This window comes from Fomitiporia mediterranea, assembly GCF_000271605.1.
Source record: "Fomitiporia mediterranea MF3/22 unplaced genomic scaffold FOMMEscaffold_6, whole genome shotgun sequence".
Classification (NCBI taxonomy): domain Eukaryota; kingdom Fungi; phylum Basidiomycota; class Agaricomycetes; order Hymenochaetales; family Hymenochaetaceae; genus Fomitiporia; species Fomitiporia mediterranea.
In genome coordinates this window covers 1,190,149-1,208,775 of record NW_006760391.1, presented here as the reverse complement: position 1 = coordinate 1,208,775, position 18,627 = coordinate 1,190,149, and the positions used below count along the sequence as shown (strand labels likewise).

The 18,627-nt window shown below is 44.9% G+C and overlaps 4 protein-coding genes across 4 annotated transcripts; 2 read left to right on the top strand and 2 right to left on the bottom strand.

Moving 5' to 3' along the window:
• Positions 1 to 3,324: 3,324 nt before the first annotated feature.
• On the bottom strand, positions 3,325 to 5,206 carry FOMMEDRAFT_85183 (endoplasmic oxidoreductin-1; the record flags this gene model as incomplete). Its single annotated transcript, XM_007266419.1, has 10 exons — positions 3,325 to 3,517; positions 3,569 to 3,723; positions 3,776 to 4,036; positions 4,088 to 4,152; positions 4,207 to 4,452; positions 4,507 to 4,570; positions 4,626 to 4,691; positions 4,744 to 4,827; positions 4,881 to 4,997; positions 5,054 to 5,206. 10 exons carry the CDS (start codon positions 5,204 to 5,206, stop codon positions 3,325 to 3,327), a joined length of 1,404 nt encoding a protein of 467 aa, XP_007266481.1.
• A 1,400-nt stretch (positions 5,207 to 6,606) lies between these two features.
• Positions 6,607 to 7,570, top strand: FOMMEDRAFT_85580 (glycoside hydrolase family 23 protein; the record flags this gene model as incomplete). Its single annotated transcript, XM_007266418.1, has 5 exons — positions 6,607 to 6,913; positions 6,966 to 7,108; positions 7,177 to 7,290; positions 7,357 to 7,415; positions 7,474 to 7,570. The coding sequence occupies 5 exons, from the start codon at positions 6,607 to 6,609 to the stop codon at positions 7,568 to 7,570; spliced, it is 720 nt and encodes a 239-aa protein (XP_007266480.1).
• Positions 7,571 to 10,789: 3,219 nt separating this feature from the next.
• FOMMEDRAFT_156108 (uncharacterized protein) lies at positions 10,790 to 11,400 on the bottom strand (the record flags this gene model as incomplete). Its single annotated transcript, XM_007266417.1, has 2 exons — positions 10,790 to 10,907; positions 11,009 to 11,400. 2 exons carry the CDS (start codon positions 11,398 to 11,400, stop codon positions 10,790 to 10,792), a joined length of 510 nt encoding a protein of 169 aa, XP_007266479.1.
• A 393-nt stretch (positions 11,401 to 11,793) lies between these two features.
• FOMMEDRAFT_20020 (uncharacterized protein) lies at positions 11,794 to 16,460 on the top strand. Its single transcript, XM_007266416.1, has 3 exons — positions 11,794 to 12,846; positions 12,957 to 15,867; positions 15,921 to 16,460. The coding sequence occupies exons 1-2, from the start codon at positions 12,513 to 12,515 to the stop codon at positions 14,000 to 14,002; spliced, it is 1,380 nt and encodes a 459-aa protein (XP_007266478.1). The 5' UTR covers positions 11,794 to 12,512; the 3' UTR covers positions 14,003 to 15,867; positions 15,921 to 16,460.
• Positions 16,461 to 18,627: the final 2,167 nt, after the last annotated feature.

Sequence of the window (18,627 nt, the reverse complement as noted above, 5' to 3'; positions counted from 1 at the left end):
CTTGTTGTTTATGTATTGTGTAGGGTTTTTGATGCGAAAATCGTTAAACACTTAGTGCAGTACTGTAATAAGTCTTTACAGCTTGATAGGTTGATACTCAGATTCAGGTTTTCCATTGTAAAACATGTCTCAAGCTTGTTCCATAGCTGTAATAGTACCACTATATTCAGGAGGGGTTGTAGCATAGATAGCTGCTCAATACATAGTGTCTGTAGGTTTTAAATTGTCTGCTACTAGCTGTACATATATCTGCTCTAGTTTATCAAGTACTTGTCCGAAGTTTTTAACATAGTCATTGTATTTAAATAGCAAAGACTCATTGTATACTTTATGTGTAACTGTATGAGGGTTGAAACGTTCTTCTAATCTGCTCATAAGAGTTTTAATTGATGTTCTGGTATGTATAAAGTTAGCCATTATATGATCTGCTACTTTATCAATTATTAATGTGTAGATTGTGTGCACAACCTTAATGTCTTCAGGCTTTGGTTCATTTGTGAACAAGTGCATATAGCCTGTTGCTGCAATAGCAGAGTTAATCTGATACTTCCATATCTTGAATCCAGATGTGTCTTTTAGTTGTGTAATGTTGTGTCCAAAGTGTTTAGGTACATTGGCAGGTTTGTAATGACTTGTATTTGTCCTTTACAAGTTATTCAAAGGTGTAGATGAGTTTGGTACAGTTTCGTTTGGTGTATAGAGATCACAGGTACTTGGTGAGTCCATTGTAGATTTGTAGTATTAATGCAAAGTAGTGTAGCATAGTCTTGTAGTAGTAATGTGAGGTGTTAAGCAGAGAGTGCAAGGCTCATAACCTGTTAGAATGTGTATTCTTAGGTTATCACACAAGTAATGAGGGTGTAGACCCTGATAATGATATATATTTAGTTACTAAGTTACTTGCTTTTATGTTATTCATTCGTCTGTATGTCTTAGACATCCAATGTATCATTATCTTGTATCTGATACTTATTGTGTATCCAATACATGTCTTGTATTGTGTATCTGATACATGTCTCATTGTTCTGTGTCTGTTCTGTTTATATGTGTATTAATCATCTTATCATTACTGTAGTGTCTGTAATTGTATCATTGATTGTAATACATGTTAACAGGATATTATAAACCTTACTTGTAAGGAGAGAGTTATTGTCTTAAGGGGTCTTACTAATCATATTGTATTATATGTAAATACAGATGTTAAGCTCTTTAAGGGAAAGAGGAAGGCAGATCTTAATTAGCATTTCTAGTGTTACAATTTCTTGTAATTTTTTGTATCTACATGTGTATATTGTATATAGTATTAAAATAAGTAAAATAAGACTATTCTAAGAAACTTTACACTTAGTATTAGTTCAAGTTAAATGAGTGTATTATTAGTTTAATAAAGTAACAAATAAGTGTTCCTTATAGTATAAGAGTATAATATTATTACTCATACTTTAAATTACATTTATAAGGGAAGTTTACAAGTGTTTACATTATAATTTACTAATAGTTATAATACTAAGGTTGAGAATGTATAAGGGATCAGAGTACAATTACCTTTATAACAAAGTAAATACAGTACTCCTGTCTCTCAAAATTTAGAATACTGTGAAAGAAAGAAATATAATAATTTATATATCTTTCTCTGAATTTTATCCTTACTCTAGAGGAAACTACAGAATTTTCAAAAGAATATTGATTAGTTAGAAATCAGACAGATACACTTTCCTTTTACTATATCTATTAAACAAGCCTTAGATCTCTTACTTTTTTTTCATATTATAATAAGTCTTTAACTTGTCTAATTTTTTATTGTTTAATTATAAGATAATATCTTATATTAATAGAGAAATTAATGTTTTTCTGTAATTTTGACTAAGTTGAACACAATACAACAAAAAAATTATGTACACTACTATTCTAAGGAATTATACAAACAGTAATAATTAATTCTTTTATAGATCAACTTGTAATTTTATATTATAAAGATCTAACATAATAAGTGTAAAAGTATATCTTATACTAAACTTAACTTTCTGTATCTAAGCTCTAAGTCTTACAACTCTTTTTTGGACAACCCTGAATAGCCACTTACATAATACTTATGTGGTGGCTCTCAGACTAAGAAGTTAGGAGGGAGGGTTTGGGGGGGTAAAGCTCTCTAATTAGGTTTAGAATAGGTTAGGGTGTTAGGTTAGATATTAGTTAGGCTTGGGGATAGGATTAGAGAGAGGAATATGTATTTTCATTAGAAAACTGACTTTATTTTGACTTAGTAAAATACAAGTTGGACAGTGAGTGGCTAATTCAGACTAACCAAAAAAGAGCTGTAGGACTTAGGGTTTGAATATAGAATTAACACAACTATCTCACACCCTAAGATTAACAGTTAACTGAAACACAAAATTTTTCCAGTGTACTCTTTGTCCAGGCTCTGTGTTGAGGCAACATTATAGGGATTGTGGCACACAAATAAACAACAGAATGTCAGCGTGAGATTCTCAGTTTTGGAATCAGTACTCAAATGTCTTATCACGTGCCTTACACATGACTCGTACATTAGAATTTTGTGTGTTTGTTTTATTGTGCATTTATTGAGAGTCGTCAAAAGGGCCTTGTCAAAAGTTCCCTGGAGCCTCTATGATTTGTAGTCTCTTGATATTGTGAAGTTAATTAGTCTACTGTGCCCTGATCCACTCGAAAATGAATATCCAAACTGGCTAACTATCAGACGACATTAATGTTGCTTGAATTAGAACGTGAATTTGATATGAGTGGAAGCCGAACTAAGAGTGGTTACCGGCTGAAGGCGTTGGATATGAGGTTAAAGGATCATGCATGGGTGAAACAAAGGCTTTGTCTTTCAGCAAACTTCTTGCGCGGCTCCGGTATCGGTCTCAAGTCGTCAGTGGCTCATAATTCAAACCGGTCAGTTTATCAGAAGTCCTTGAATAGAATGCGTCTAAAGTATGATATACAAATGAGTCGTGGTCCACTTAGCACAAACGAACAACAATGAACGTTAGAATAATGAAGGAAAGAAGTAAAGTTTCAAAGATCACTTCGTGGAGGACCTCTCTTGTCAGCCTTGAAAGACTGCAACGACGAACGGACAAGCTCAACGACTGAATCAATCACCCTCCTACATGTGCTTAAGCAATCAGTCGTGCAACGTTTGCATAAAGATACGACGTCCCAAAGCCGTTGCTTGAGTAACCGGTATGTCTCCAGCTGACTCAACCAACCGACGGTATCACGTTCGTGAAGGAGTAATGGATCAGAAGACGGTGTAATCTGGGGCTGAAAGGACGTTAGAATTAGTGTTTTTTTATCAGCTTAGCTTATACGTACAGCACTAGCGACAGCCCTCTTTGCTTCTCGGATAAGCTCCTCATATTCGTCATCGGGGGCATCAGCCCATATTTTACGGAAATTGTTCACGTATTGCAAGCTCTCTGTAAACCGATGCAATGTATTAATCAATGCGACAACTTCAGAACGCGTGAGGAGATTCGTATTTGCGGCCGGACTACAGAAGTATATGAGTGACGGGCTACTAATAACAATCGATTTCACATACTCAAGAGCCTTCTCGTCCATCTCGAACAGAACTTTCAGCGCGGTGGCCACACCAGATGTTTGCACCTTGCCCCACAGACGACATTTGTCACAGCCAACGCAATCCATTATGCGCGATACATTCCGGAAATGTGTCTTAAACTCCTCTTTCACGATCTGCAACCAAAAGTAAGATTACTGACATACTAATATTAAATACGCAACCTACGTTGGCATTTTCACCTTTGAACAGTGTCGTCTCGTCAAATTGTCCAACATTCTTGGCAATGTCGATGATGGAGTTTAACCTGCTCAGCGTGAACTTGTCCTCTTCATGGGTTTCGGAGTTGCACGAACAATAGTCATATGCTGAGAGATAAGGACCAAGTCGGGAGATGGCTCGTAAAAGCAGTACCGTGTTGAAGTAGACATATTTGAGTCGCTCAGGATGGGAAGCAACTCGAGAAACGAAACATTGCAAGTTCGGCATCTACGAAGCAATTTAGCACAACGTAAAATACATCAATAAGAGCGACCATACCCATTCCCCACTGGTCTGATTGAACCAATCATGACAAAGATGAATTGAGATAGAGGTATGAAGACCTGTTATAAGTCTAGTTGATTAGCGTTGCTTTACTGAAGGGGAGAAAATCTCACCAGAAACTATCTTATAATATACTCTCTTCTCTAGACATTGTGCAGGCTCTTCCAAAGTAGCCTTATCGAAGGGATCTGCTCCTGACGTAGCGGGCGCAATGCCACCGTCTGTGCCACCCTTCAAATCCAGCTCGGAAATTCCAAAACAGTTTTCATTGTAAATTGTACTCCATATCCTATTCGCTGAAATACCTGCATAACCGGTGAATTGTTCGGGATTGGCGATAAGGTCTACGTAATCTCCCTCTGGAAATACCATGGATGAGCTTAGCTTTGAAAAGTGAATTAAGGCTGGCTTACCCGAGTGGTCGTCTAAGAAACAATAATCCGTATCTTTGTAATAACAGCCTGGTAGCGAATTACGCTGAAATGAAACAAGGTCTGAACAACGCAACGCATCCACTAAGCGCAAGACGTACTAATCCTGGTGGGGGCAATTCCACTTTACTCAAACTTGCGGCTCGCCATTTCTCTGGAATTTCGCTCTGAATGAAGACTTAGTCTCGGGGTATCATATACCAACATATAACCACACACCTCGTCAACCGTAGTTATACCACACTGTCTGTTCATACAAAAGCCGTTCTCGTTCCAAAACGGACATTCTCGGTATAGGTCCGCCTAAACCCAATTGATCGGATCCGAACGTACCCGGGACGGAACAGTCGACTCACTCTGAAATATCTGAAGAACGGCGTGCTAACGAGGTCGTGCAAGTTGTTGTATAGGTCATCCGAGACGCTCTCTATCGACTCGTAATTGCATTGTGTCATTTCAATTGGCCCCGTGGGCTATATGCGATGTAAGTTTAGTGTCCATTCTTCGGAAAGGTAGAAACTTGACGCACGACATGTTGGCATTCAGCACCCTTTGCTGGCTGGTGTTCCAATACATTCTGAACCTGATTCTCCCTCAGAATTGACTCGCCAAGGAATGACTGGTCTGCTGACTGAGCAGAGGCAACAGCCGGAAGCAGAGCAAGGAGGACACTGGGAATCATGAAGCACTATGGATTCCGGAATGGCGCCACGTCCACCAAAATGTCTGCCAGCGACCGTATATGCTTTCAGGCAGTGTCAAGGAGTGAGGAATGAACTCGGACGAGGTGCAAAGTAGCTGAGTGAGAGAACCGGGAATATTGGACACGTAGACTTGGAAGCCTCCGGATCACGTGCGCTACGCTTTCCTCCGTCATTGTCGATCCCCGACGCCGACAGGTCCCGACATCCTCAACCTGCATCCTCAGGCCTTCGTCAGTCTATAATATAAATTGCTAGGGGTGGAGGCAAATCACGAGCAGTTCAGACTGCTTTTTTCGGACATCCGTGGTCATTTTGTACAACACGACACCTGACTCAAAATCGCGACTTTCGCGAAATTCCAAGATCTTGTTTCCGGGCGGGATGACTTGGCCTTTTTCTGAAAGGAAGTAAAGTCGTGAGAAACGTCTGCCCGTTCGGCGAATGGAATTTCTTCGGAAGGCAGAAAAGTCCTAAGCGATCTGCACGGGATTTCCATTTTACCCTAACCGGGTCGAATTATGTTCTCGGGTAACAACCGTCTGTCTTCTCCTCGATTGATCGAGTGGTCTTGGCTCAATTGCAGCGAGGTAATTTTTGCCTTTGAATACTACGACGCTACAAAATCATGTTATGTATGCTGCACTGCAGGCAATGTTTTTGCTCTATATACGAATTTATCACCTCCGACGAATCTGGCCGCTCAAATTAAACTTGCTTTTGGAAGTCCAAAAATGATGCGGCCGCGTTAGTGCTAGTCTTTCGGTGATGGCGCATATCTTGGCGACAGCAGACGGGATTGGCCATGAAATAAAATATGCTCCACACATGACAAGAAAATCGTCAGGCTCGCAGCCGAAAACCCTCAAATTGGTGCTCCCATTCAACTTGGTTTTTCCCTGAGCTCTCTGGTCCCGTTGCCTCAGAGACAAAAGTCCGCGCATTTCAATTCCGCCTGGACTACTGCTTTTGCTCATACCACCAAACGGCCTACACTCGTTTTGAATCATCACGTTCATTTTATATTCAACTGCAATGACGCCAATTCGGTCACTTTCTGCACTGATCCTGGGATGTCTCCTACTTGTCAGCGTTGAGGCATCGCTCTCTTTTGACAAGCCGCCTGCCAACCTGGCTAATCTTGCTTCTCATCGCCAACTCGCACACCGACGCTCTGTAGACAGCGCGAGCCCCGCGAAAGTCCGTCGTGGTAGTAAAGATTCCAAGAGGTGCAAGACCCGCGATACGAGCTCCAATTCCAACTCATCGTCGTCCTCGTCTCCGAGTCCATCTCCTGAAACGAATCAGGGTAACGATAGCCCGAAGAAAAACAACAATAAGCCACACGTTAGCAATGCCAATGCTGCCACTGGGCTCATCAATGTCCAATCAAATTGCGGTGACATCGGCGCAACAAGTGCGGCATTACACTTTTGTCGTCAAAAATAGCACCCTTGCTGATCACGGGTTTTCATTTTTAGAGGATGTCACCGCGACTACCGGTCCTAACGGCAAGATTGACTGGCTAAACTGTGGGCTGACGGATGGCGGCTGGCACCCTCCATACGTCTCAGTCAATGACCTTGTCACGAAAGACCTTTCGGAAGCCGTCAGCGAAGACAACAGTCCGTTCAAGGCTTGTTCTGAGTACATCGACCTCTTCAACAAGTACGGCTGGGCAAATAATAGTAAGAGCTTCCCTTTTCTGTCGGATGGTAATTGAGCGTTATTTCGACTTAGTTCCACCAATCATGCTCGCATCATTTGCCATGCAGGAGAGTTCTTGCAAGCCCTGGACAGTCGGCGGAGCGGGTGAACAAGGTCTGATGCAGCTCACTAAGGATAAGTGCGGTGATGCCCCAGGTGGTGACTGCAAGAACCCTGTAAGCTTTCCAGCAATACGTAATACCATTATACAGAAAAAACAATTTTACCATTATTCCCCCGATAGGACTTCAACATCCGCAAGGGAGCAGAATACTTTGCACAATCTTTACAGGACAACGGTGGGAGTGTTCTCCTTACTATCGGCAGATACAACGGTTGGTATGAGGGCATGACTTACGTATGTAGCTTACTTCTCTTTTTATCTTGTTCCCACATCTATGAACGCTGACTATGGTTTAATTAGGGCGATGCAACTTCTGCAATGTACACCAGCTGCTGCAGATGCCAGAAGAACTGCGATTAGTATGTCGTTGAATACGCACAGTCGCTCCTTCCCTTCTAACTTGCCCCTCTACACTAGTCTACACCAATTCGTCAACGGCTGGCTTCAGAATGTCGACGCGTACACAGTCAACCCTCCCTTGGGACAGTTCTTCAACCTGAACAAGTGCAATTAATGGCGTCGTACCTCCTCGCTGACATCGGTCTCTTCCCCTTCCCTCCCTGCCTTTTCACTTTCTTTGCGGGCTTTAGCATTAAACGCCTCTTATTACGATACCCCCTTCACCCCTCCTTACCTTCCTATAATCTTCACGATTAGTCGTCTTCAGTGTCCATGCTGTGCTGGGGCCTAACGTGCGACTCTGGTGTGTTACAGGTTAGCAATTTTACAGGATATAATAAACGAAATTACCAGGATGCTGCAGCGTGGATAATAAGCAGGGAGATCATACGGGCATCAACGTCCTAGCTTCATCCACGGTTTTCTGACCATCAATAGTTGATAGTAGCCATCTCTATTTGACCTTGCAGACTGCTCGAGGACTTTGAGTGAGAATAGTAGAAGCAGTCGACTTCCTGGTTCCTTCCCGCCTGGCCTACAATCTTTACCGACCATCAAGCCCAGCACACATATCCGATTCGATGGCAAGATTCACGATGACTGGTGTCTCAACCTCCATAATAGATGGCGCCTTCGTAAAAGATAACCAGAGAGCTGCTCTGCCCTGAACCTGCAAGTCAGCGGCCGGATCCACAAAATCAACGCTCATACAAGAAACACGGTGCAAATACCCTGTATTCGATCAAGACACCGAGGAAAACAAGTAAAGCTATACGTACATAGCTATCTCAATTCATACGATCGGATCCGCTTCCGGAACGTTCGACTGCGCACAGTACGCATACTCCATAAAATTCTCACTTCCGAATCACTTTGTAAACTGCGGAAAGCTGAGTAGTAAAGAATTCTCTCCGAGTCACAAAATTGTCTAATCCCCGATCTACTTGTAACTTTGTAAGCATTCTTTGCAAAAAAAAAAAACTCTATGTACAGTACATATACACCATAAATTCCTCACTTCCGAATCACTTTGTAAGATGCGGAAAGCTGAGTAGTAAAGAAATCTCTCAAAATTACCTATCCCCGATCTACTTGTAAGCATCTTCGCCACGAACTTACTACGGTCCGATCAACCACGCCTACATGTTAGAATATCAATATTACGGTGCACACGGAACATACAAAAAGGCGCCCGATATCACGTTGTACAGCTGTACGGCCTTCCGTTCATTTTCCCGTTCATTTTCCCGTTCATTTTCCCGTTCATTTTCCCGTTCATTTGTAAGGTCTTCACGTGAGAACAATTAAATAAAAAGATGCTTGGGAATCGGACGAGCACGAACATAGCGATACATCAATGTTGTCTTGGCGCTCGACAACCTAACCGCGATGGCCGGTAGATATCAAAGGCGAAGAGCAGTGCAGTCTAGTTATTGTCATAGATGTCGAGAATCCGTCTCGGACAACCCTAGCTAACCGTAGTTAAATCGGAGACACTTACGACAGTCTCCGACAGAACGCGTAGAGCTCATGGCAAGCGGTGCGGGAACCACAGTAGAAGCATTCAGATAAATTAGTAACAATCAATTCAAATGAAGCTTGAGGAGCTCTAGATATAGCTCAGGAAGAAGACTCGAAGTCTGAAGACTGAGGACTGAAGAGAGAAGACGGGGAAACGTAAGGCAGTAAGATAAGAAGAGAACAGACGTTTTTCTTCCTAATTCATTTTCGCACTTCTCGCCGATGCGTGGTTGAGACCATGCACTCCAAAGAACGCGCGGAATCGGCGGGTCTTCCGCGTGCTGAGTGATCAAGGTATGATCAAGGCATACGGACAGCACGGACTGTATAGTCGAACATACTTTTGTTTTGAATCGAAACGTAGCTCTATTCCTCTCTGACACAAGGTACAGTTCATTAACTAGTCAACGTCAGAATAACGAGGTTACCTACCCGTAGCGTTGCCTAGGCACAATGAAGAATCTCTTACAGATGAGACGCACATCTGACAGGGTGTGAGTCGGTATGGCGGCAATGCGGGAACTGCGCATCAGTCAGCACTTGCGAACCACACGCATTTCAACGCCAGCAAACCAGGTTGTCCACTTCTGCCCCCGGCAATCGCCTTCCGTTAAGTATTCTGCCTGTAAGCTCCGATGACGTGGGTATCATATTACCAGCTCTGGAGTTGTGCAAGAGCTTGCTGTTTCTGTAAATTGACAGACATCCCGGTTTGAATGAGTCAAGTAGCCAATTCGTGATAGAATGTTTCAGATCCAGCCCTTTGTCTTCTTTGTTATTTTGTGTTGATCCGTGTGCAGGCCCAGGAGTGGTATAGCATATGAGTTTCATTTTAGCAGTGTTCCAGAGCTTGGTAAAGAACAGCAACAGAGGCCATATGCCATGACTCTATCATCCATCCATATCGAGTGGAATCTTCGAAAGGGAACAGTAACACGATATGAGCGGTAGACCTGTGTAGACCGGACGAATCAAGCCAAATCAAACAACGCAAGACAAGAGAATGTGAATCAAGGATGAAACACAGGTATAAGGCCAAACGCGTGGATATTTGGATTGATCATGGATAACACAAAATTGAGAAGAATAGGGGAGAATTACCAGTTAGGATCTTTGTCAGTGGTTACGAAATAAGAAACATGGTGGCATTGAAATTCACACTGGGAGACCCGTTCCCCTCGGCGAATCGATGCATTGCCTATCGCGTCAAGTAACCAAAGCGTCTAGAGCTCCGTCAGATCGATTCATGATGCATCCATCATTCAGGGGTCGGTGAGGTATCGGCATGTTTTTGTGAGGCGAGAGGTATGCAGAAGAGTCAACAATTTAGGGGAGGGGCAATCGGACCGGAATGCATGTTGTACAGAGCAGAGATTCCAACATGTTTGCCCTTCTAAACAACAAGAGTATGGAAAATTCCAGCATGATGAATGTGCTTATATTACTACATGCCGCTAGATCTTCTCTTCCTTAGTAATTTTCGTCAAAGCCATGCTGAGAATAGGAAGTTGCCTTTAGGTTGTGTGGCTATACATGTGCTCATGACACAGAGCATCTAGAGTTTTAATCTCGCCATGCATCCATTGTACTCAATAGAGAGGCCTGACGTCAAGGTTGAGTAGGTTTTGCATGCTCAGCTTTTGATATCGCACAGCACATCGTGCGCATTGCGAGATCAGGGCCTTGAAGTGGCAGATATGGCTATTGAATCAGAGGACGAACAGATGTGCATGATGATTAGGACCAGATGGAAGCGATGAACACTAGAACTATATGAAAGTGTCGCAAAGGGAAGCGAAGCATAGCTATTTTTCTAGTGAGCTGCGGCGCCGGGAAGAGTAGACGACCTAGCAATAGCGTGCGATTGATTGAGATGAACGTCTGGTTTCAGAGCCAGAGAACGCGCGACGATCGCGTTTCTTTTAAAACTTCTATGTGACGAGTTCAGTTGATGTGTTGCAGCATTTTTTACGGTACGGAAACTTCTTCGTTTACTCAAGCAAATTGCTACCAAATTGCGTGTCAGCCGCACGATTGAGGAGATCGAACGTCGCCACGTCCAAAGGCCGAAAGCGGGATGCGGTGAATAATGAAGAGAAGAGGGGCGGGATGTGCAGTCGAGTCATAATTGAGTGGCACAGGTACAAGAAGGGAAGCGGTGTGGTCTCCGTCTGAATTTTTTTTCCGTGACTCGCTTCCGGTCACACCGGCGGCGACGTGACACAATCGAACTTTCGTTTCCGTCTCCGATCCAGATGAATATGCAACGGGCCCGTTCAACTCAATTGACGGAAAGAGAACAACACCTGACGCTGCAATGTATCTATTACTTCGCTCGGCACCAACGGGACACGGACAAATCATACTCCATGCATTTACGCGTACAAGGATTTGTAATGAAGCAGATCGAACCTCTCCTAACATTAGACAGACGCGCTCAAACAATGCGGCGCATATGCACTCCGCAAAAGGACACTTCTGAGTGGATGTGGCAAATGCGGTGTCTTAGATGCTATTGGGGCGATACCTGATACAACTGGACAGGAGATGAACAGGAGGAGAAATGATGGATACAAAGGAACATAGGGGGCACATTACGGGATGAGAACAGGGTAAGGATCGTAAGATGATGTGAGTTAGATGGCGTGTGCGCGGATAGAGGGAATTTGGAAGGCGGAGAGAATTTAGTTGATGATGTGACCACTTCACTTTGATTGCTGCCGTGCTAACCTTGTCAAGCTGGTGCTTATTAGTTTATGCGAGGCTCATAACAAAAGCGCGACCATCCAGCACGATGAGACACCTGCAGTGAGGAAAGAAACACAACACTGACGAGAGTGGCGATGCACTCTGCACTGTGCTGTTGCAAGAAGGCTGAGCCGAGAAAGACCGAGAAAGGAGGTGATCGGCCAATCCCGTTGCGGACAGTGTGACTCGTGGGCTCGTGGGCCCTTACCGCAAATGGAAAAGATCCCACGCGAGGCTCCTGTCTTTAAACACGCAGGTGGACATGCACTCGACGACGAACACCGCCTGTTTGACTCCCGCAGATTCATATCGCCTGCTGTCCCCCGCCTGAATCGCATTTTCCTCGCCTCTCTGTCGCCCCAGTCGACTCTTTATTGCTTATAGGGCTCTCGCGCGAAAGCGGCCGGGCTCTGTAATAAGGACTCACCCGAGGTCACTCGACTTCGGCGCGCGTCCTTTGACTCCCGAGAGTCAAGATGTACTTCCTCAAGATAAACCGTTTTCGTCCGCTCGCACTCTGCTCCGCAAACGTCGACTCTGCTTCATACATTAGCCCACAATCTACTGCTAAATCTTACCCCTTCGATGTTCGCGGCGAGCGCGAGGTTTTAATCTGAATCGTTCCTGCCCGTTTACTCCCAACTCAGCCATTAATTCCATATCCTCTTCCTCTTTTTCTTCATCTCTCTGCGTTGCTTTTTATGCGCTAGGCTTCCTTTTCAGCATTTTTTTTGAAGGCTTATTATTGGTCTGTCTTTTCGGCTCATATGCAATCGATCCCCCACTCAATGGCCCACCGAGGCGCGGGCGCGACTCGGACAAACGCTCGATGGCACCCCTACACCCCTCCGCGCGCTCCGTTTGCTGGCGCGAGCATGCCCAACTGTGTACTGCTTGCTCCCTCGACGTCCCATCATCAACATCAATCAATCTCTCAGGAACCCAATTATTTAATCACCCCGGCTGCATCCGTGTACAGTATCTCTCCTGCTGTTTCGACTTTCTCTCAGTCTCCGCATCCTCTCTCGGCCGCGCTGCAGCAAACAATACCTTTCACTTTGAAACAACCTCAAATTCAGAAGACGCACCAGGCAAAAGCAAACTACGTGGCGTCCCTGGTCGGTGAGTCAAGATTTCCATAAAAGGCAACTTTCGAGGTTCAACTCGCAAAGTCGATAACTTAATTGTTTTTGTCTCAATTTTCTCGTACTGATGCATGCGTTAAATCACAGATCAAACCGTAAAAAGCTTGACCGATATCTGGCGCCCCGAAGACATCCCTGCCGTCTTCTCAACACAAACAGATATCACTGTTCTTTCACGACAATCATCTCTCCCTTGTCCTCGTTCCGCACCGAAGCACAACCTGGTGCAGCTCCCTTCGCCGTGCTCACCCGGCACGTTCTGTTCGCCCCTCCATATCGTCTCCTCGGATCCGCCGCGCCTTTCAAGGTCGGCATCAACAGTATTTCCTGCTGCCTTCCTCGCCGAGCACTTTGGCACCAATGCAACTACTGTCGTATCCGAAAAAGACCTAGTCCCGATCAAAACCTTCGTACAGGAGGTTCTTCGCCGCTCTCGAACAACATGCAGCGTCCTGCAGTCGGCGCTGTGTTATATCGAAGCAGTGAGAGGGAAGGTTCCCGAACTCCTAGAAAAGGAGAAGTGTGGTATGGGATTAAAGGACGAGTCGGAGTTGGATGAAAGAATTGTGAAGGAAGAAGCAAGTTTATTGCCGAATTCTAATTCTTCTACGGATACCCTCTCCGGACTACCGACAGAGGTGATGCCTATGGATCCCTTCGACGGGATAGATGCGACAACAGTCCTTCAAAAGGACGCGTCAAGTCTTCCTACTCAGACTCAGCCGGCCAATAATGCGCAGTCCAACGACAAACGACGCAAAATTCCGGCAAAACCTCTGACGCCTTTACCGCCATTGCCGTCTCCACTTCTGTGCCCTAGACGCACCTTTCTAGCTGCTCTTATACTTGCATCCAAGTTCTTGCAGGACCGGTGCTATTCAAATAGGGCATGGGCAAAACTGTCTGGACTTCCTCCTCGGGAAGTGAGCCGCTGTGAACGCGCGCTGGGCGATGCGCTTGGCTGGCGTCTGTGGGTTGGGAAAAGTCCCTCTTCAGCATCTGAGGAGAACCCGCGTGGTGTGCAACGTTCAAAAAGCGAAGGCACGATCACGTTTGGTACATCGCCACGGCCGACTACTTACAACACTATGTTTTTCCCAAGTCCTCCACTTTCTGACGCAGGTAGAGGGTAACAGGTCGGGACAGCCCTGAACCTGTGTCCCATGGCAAATCCCCGGGCCATTCGGGTTATTTGCAGGTACTTTGTACTATATGTTTTTACCTTTGTGAGACATCAATAAATATGCCTTCGAATCGTCGATTCCCGGTCGTCAAGAGCAAGACCATGGTCGACCCAATCACACAACTACTCTACTTCAAGTTGGCCATATTTGCCTTATTCGTCCAAAGCCGACGCCGCATCATCGACCCTTGGACACAAGTCATCAAGTTTACATCAGACTGCAACGGTATATGGCAAATGCAAGTCAGTGATCGACTAAATCTTACTGTTTAGTAGTACGATCGCGAACAAGTGGAAGACCTGTGAGCTTATTCTCAGCATCCGTTTCGGATTTGCTTACTGGAGAGATGTCATCTTCGCCGTTGATATCAAATTCTGTTGAACGATATTATGGAGAACGCTAGACGAGTAATTGAAGAAGACGATTGGACTTCACAGGTCGCCACTGCTGAATTAACCTGTTCGTGTTAAGTTACCAGAAACGAGGTGGATCGGGCCTCGATGAATGGTACGCATGCCATGTTCGAGCCCATTAATACATTTCTTGCGTTGGCGAATAGCTCTCGTTTGAAACGGGTATCTGCTGAAATGCAGTCCTTGATCTCGAACCCGCGCAGACTATTGCCGCACACAATGCACACTGCGTCTCCCATGAATGAGTGTGTAAATGTCTACCGGGTGGTGATACTGCCCCTGGCGCGGCGCTTGGGCCCAAGATGAATTCGTGGCATAAAGTATTGGTTCAGAACTACGACGGGGTCTTATGTCGTAGGCGCTTTCGTCCGTCCTGACATTTAGAGCACACCCAATTCTTCCGGACGGCTCAGAAACGAAGATCGATAAGGTCAAGGTCAATGTGCTTCTTCCCCGTTCGAAGGTCGCCAGCGAAGGCGGTTAAGCTCTACCTCTTTATTCACAACTCCTTTTCAAACTCGTCAAAGACAATTCGCCATCCGCACTGACATTGGAGCACATGCAGTGTCCGTTGTTCGTCCCTTCACTCGTAACTCCTTTTCAAACTCGTGTAGGGCAGCTGGTCCCCTGAGCCTGTCCCCTTGCAACAATATTTGGTTTCACTATGCAAATGGGACACTCCGAATGGACTTAAGGACGACAGGATCGGATAATATTACTATACACCCAGCCGAGTGAGGGGCGGTAGTGGAGGCGCGAGTGGATCCGGACTGCGCACGGATTCGGGGATACGACATATGACGTCCCGCCCGTGAATACCTGCGGATGTTGATGATCCTTGTACTTCCGAGATTCGAGCCCTATTCGCCATGTTGTCCTCGGACTTGTTCCTTGAGCCCAGCCGTCAATACGTGCACTCCGCGTGCTATTACTCAACATTGGTCGCGCAGTATTTGAAGGACAGTAACCCCGCCACCAACAACCTGTGAGGCATTCCAAGTTGACTTTAGATAATGTAGCATTCTGGATTTGAGTTACCGCACCATCACATTACATCCTTCCAATAATCTAGACGCTGGAGCCGACTTTATACGTTCACTGAATGACTAGCTGTTCGCGAGGGACGACGACTTCAAGTGAATAAGTCTATACCACCAATTCTCTTCAGTGCAGGATGTTGACCAGCCTTCAAATGATCATTTCGTCCTTGTTGGCCATGGTAACGAAGCAATCTTCTTGCAGCGAAGTTCCGTGGTAACTCAGGTTGGCTTCACCATGCATATCGAGTATTCTTGAGACAACTAGAAGATTTGGCGCATGAAGCAGGATGTGGATTCTGCATACTTCGAAGACGCAGTTCTCTGCATACGAACGTGACTATCGTCCAGTGTCAGGGAAGTGGTACGTATACTCAAATATCCAAGCGCTCACCCATCGCTTACTGTCAAATACAGTTCACTTAGTTGCTGGCCGACACACCCGCATACGTTACTGCTTATGCGTCATACACTGCAACGGGTTTCTACCTGATTTCTAGTCCGATGATGCCCAGATGGCCGTTTGGTGTTCATCGGGTGACCTTTCCCAGTCGGCTCTGGAAATGCACCTTGGACAATGGATTAGATTCTAGCACAAATTTTTGTTACTAGTGTGGATGATGTTGTTCTCGTCTGGTGGAAGCTTGGATAGAAACTACGTGGCATTCACCATGTATGTTGTTGCTCAATGATCAAATTATTTTCTTCTTTTCTTTTTACTTCACTTGACTCCGATCGTTCCAGAATCAGTTTACTTTCCTTACAAGCTTCATATTTCTTCTTGCTTTATGAATATTTAATTTGATTCTTTTCCGAAAACTTTTACTTGTCCTTGTCTCCTCTGAATTCGTCCTTTTTCATTGGTACACGCATGCTACACCTCGGTCAAATTACATTACGGTCGACCGAGGTCGGCTATCCTCTACTGTCCATCTTTGTTGTTTAGTATTCTAACGTACTATTTGTAGAGTTTTTTTGGCAGGCAGGTATATAGATTCATTCACCTTGCGATGTGTTCCAGCGATATTGTCAACTTCTTGTCCGACAATGTGTATACTCCATCAGCGCCTCGCACCCATTTGAAACTAATTCGTGGATACAAATAATCATATTTGTTGACTAAAAACAAATACACAGGTCGTACATTTAAGGTAAGCCCGTGCTTGTACGAAGTTATGTTATTGAGGACAGACAAACATCATAACTTTCGGCCTTGGGAGTTGGAACTGATATTCCAGGAAACCGAGAACACCAAATAACCTCATCAAACTGCCTCGATGATAAATTATGCCGGTCACCAAGCCTTTGTTACTGAGGCTCAACGTGTTGATCGGGATGCAGGATAGGAAAAGAACTTTGATATGGTCTGCACGATGCTGCGGCTTCTTTCCTATTTGTGGACAATTGCGCCACCCTTGTCGTGCGGTCCCGTCCTGAATCGATTATAACTCAATACTGGACCTGTACTGCCTCTGATCGCCAATAGAGTTACAAAGATAAATTTGGATTTTATCGGCTATCACTGGAAGGGCATATTCATCACCCGAAAGGTACGAGGCATTACAAGAGCATCATTGAGTACACTCTCAGGACTGAGATTTTAGGTTTGAAAGTATGTCCTTCTTTCTCCCATGTCCACAGAAGAAAGAACCTTCTTGTTCCAGTCCTGTGTGATTAGTCCAAACACACGCGGAACCTTGTCAGCGCCGATTACCTTGGCCTCAGTCCCGATACAACCGCGGATAAATACACAGTCATCTCCCATGGAGGCTGACTTCTAATTAGCTTCTGTCCCTGGTCTGAATGATAGCGGTACGTCCGAAGAGATTGAGAAGTTCGGCTGTGAGGCTGTGGATCGACATGCGCGTAAATATAGCTGATTGGTTCCACTGGGAGAGGTGAAAAGAGTGTTGAAAATAAAAAGTGTGCCCTAGTTGCCTTGTAGTGACTGGCTCACGAGTTCCCACAAATAGGGACATTTCAAGTAATATAATTGGAATTCTACAGAGACGTTGCGTGCGCACGTATTTATTTATTTATGGGAATAATGGCATTAAAACAGGAGATTCACAGACGTTCCAGCATCTGAGACGTTGAGGAGACAATCTCGATGCTCTCCAGAATATTTGTGGGTATTTGCTTGCCACACGACCTCTCCTCGTACCTATAAACCGTTCTGGCTCGGCGGAGATGCTCTTGAATTCAAACGCGGCGCATTGGAACAGCATGGCAGAGCACCAAAAATCAACTGCGACCCTGCCGAACTCGTTTGAACTCTTGATGAAATATCTAGATTTCCTCGGACATGACATGAGGTCTCATTGGCATGTGGGCTCCGCATCCTGAGACGTCGATTTTTAGGTCAAAAGCCTCAGAGAATAATGATGTACATCTTTCAATTCAAGATCACACTCGTTTCAACATGTGAAAATATTGCTTGTAAAGCCCAGGATTGGCATTGATTGTGACTAATTCGCAAAACTGGCCAGGCCCTGTGATTGGAATGGGGGAGGCCCCGTGTGCTAATTGATTCCTGCGCGCACAAAGAACGCAGAATAGGTTTCCTACAGAAAGGAGAAAGAGAGGAGTAGCCGGGTTTAAAGGGAGTAAGAAGGCTCTCGGATGCAATGAGGCCTGACACGCGTCTTATGAGATAAGTCTGATGTATTCTCGTAACAGGGCGTGGACTTCTAGATGAGTGTCGGAGATTCAAGTTCCGAGGTTGATACCATTTAGTTGGCATACGTGCTGGCAATTCAACTTTTTTCTGCCAACTGCGCGAATCGTTTGGCTGCTTGTGATGATTTCGACGAGTTCGGACGAGTAGATAATGGAAGATCTTACCGTGGGTAGGCAAGCGCCCGCTAGCACGAGGCGTAAGCGGTGAGCGCGTCGCGTATCCGGGTACATCATGATCTGCATCGCCTCCCGAGTTCTAACCGCTAAGGCTAAAGGCTGATACCATGTATTTTCGCCAGACACTTGTATAGATACACCATTTTGTACTTTATTGAACATTATTAATTTCTAGTTCGATAGCAAAAGGACATAGCTTTTATGTACAAGCTCATCTGAAGAACGAGCCACTGGCATGAAGAGGGTATCAAAAGGGATCATTAAAATG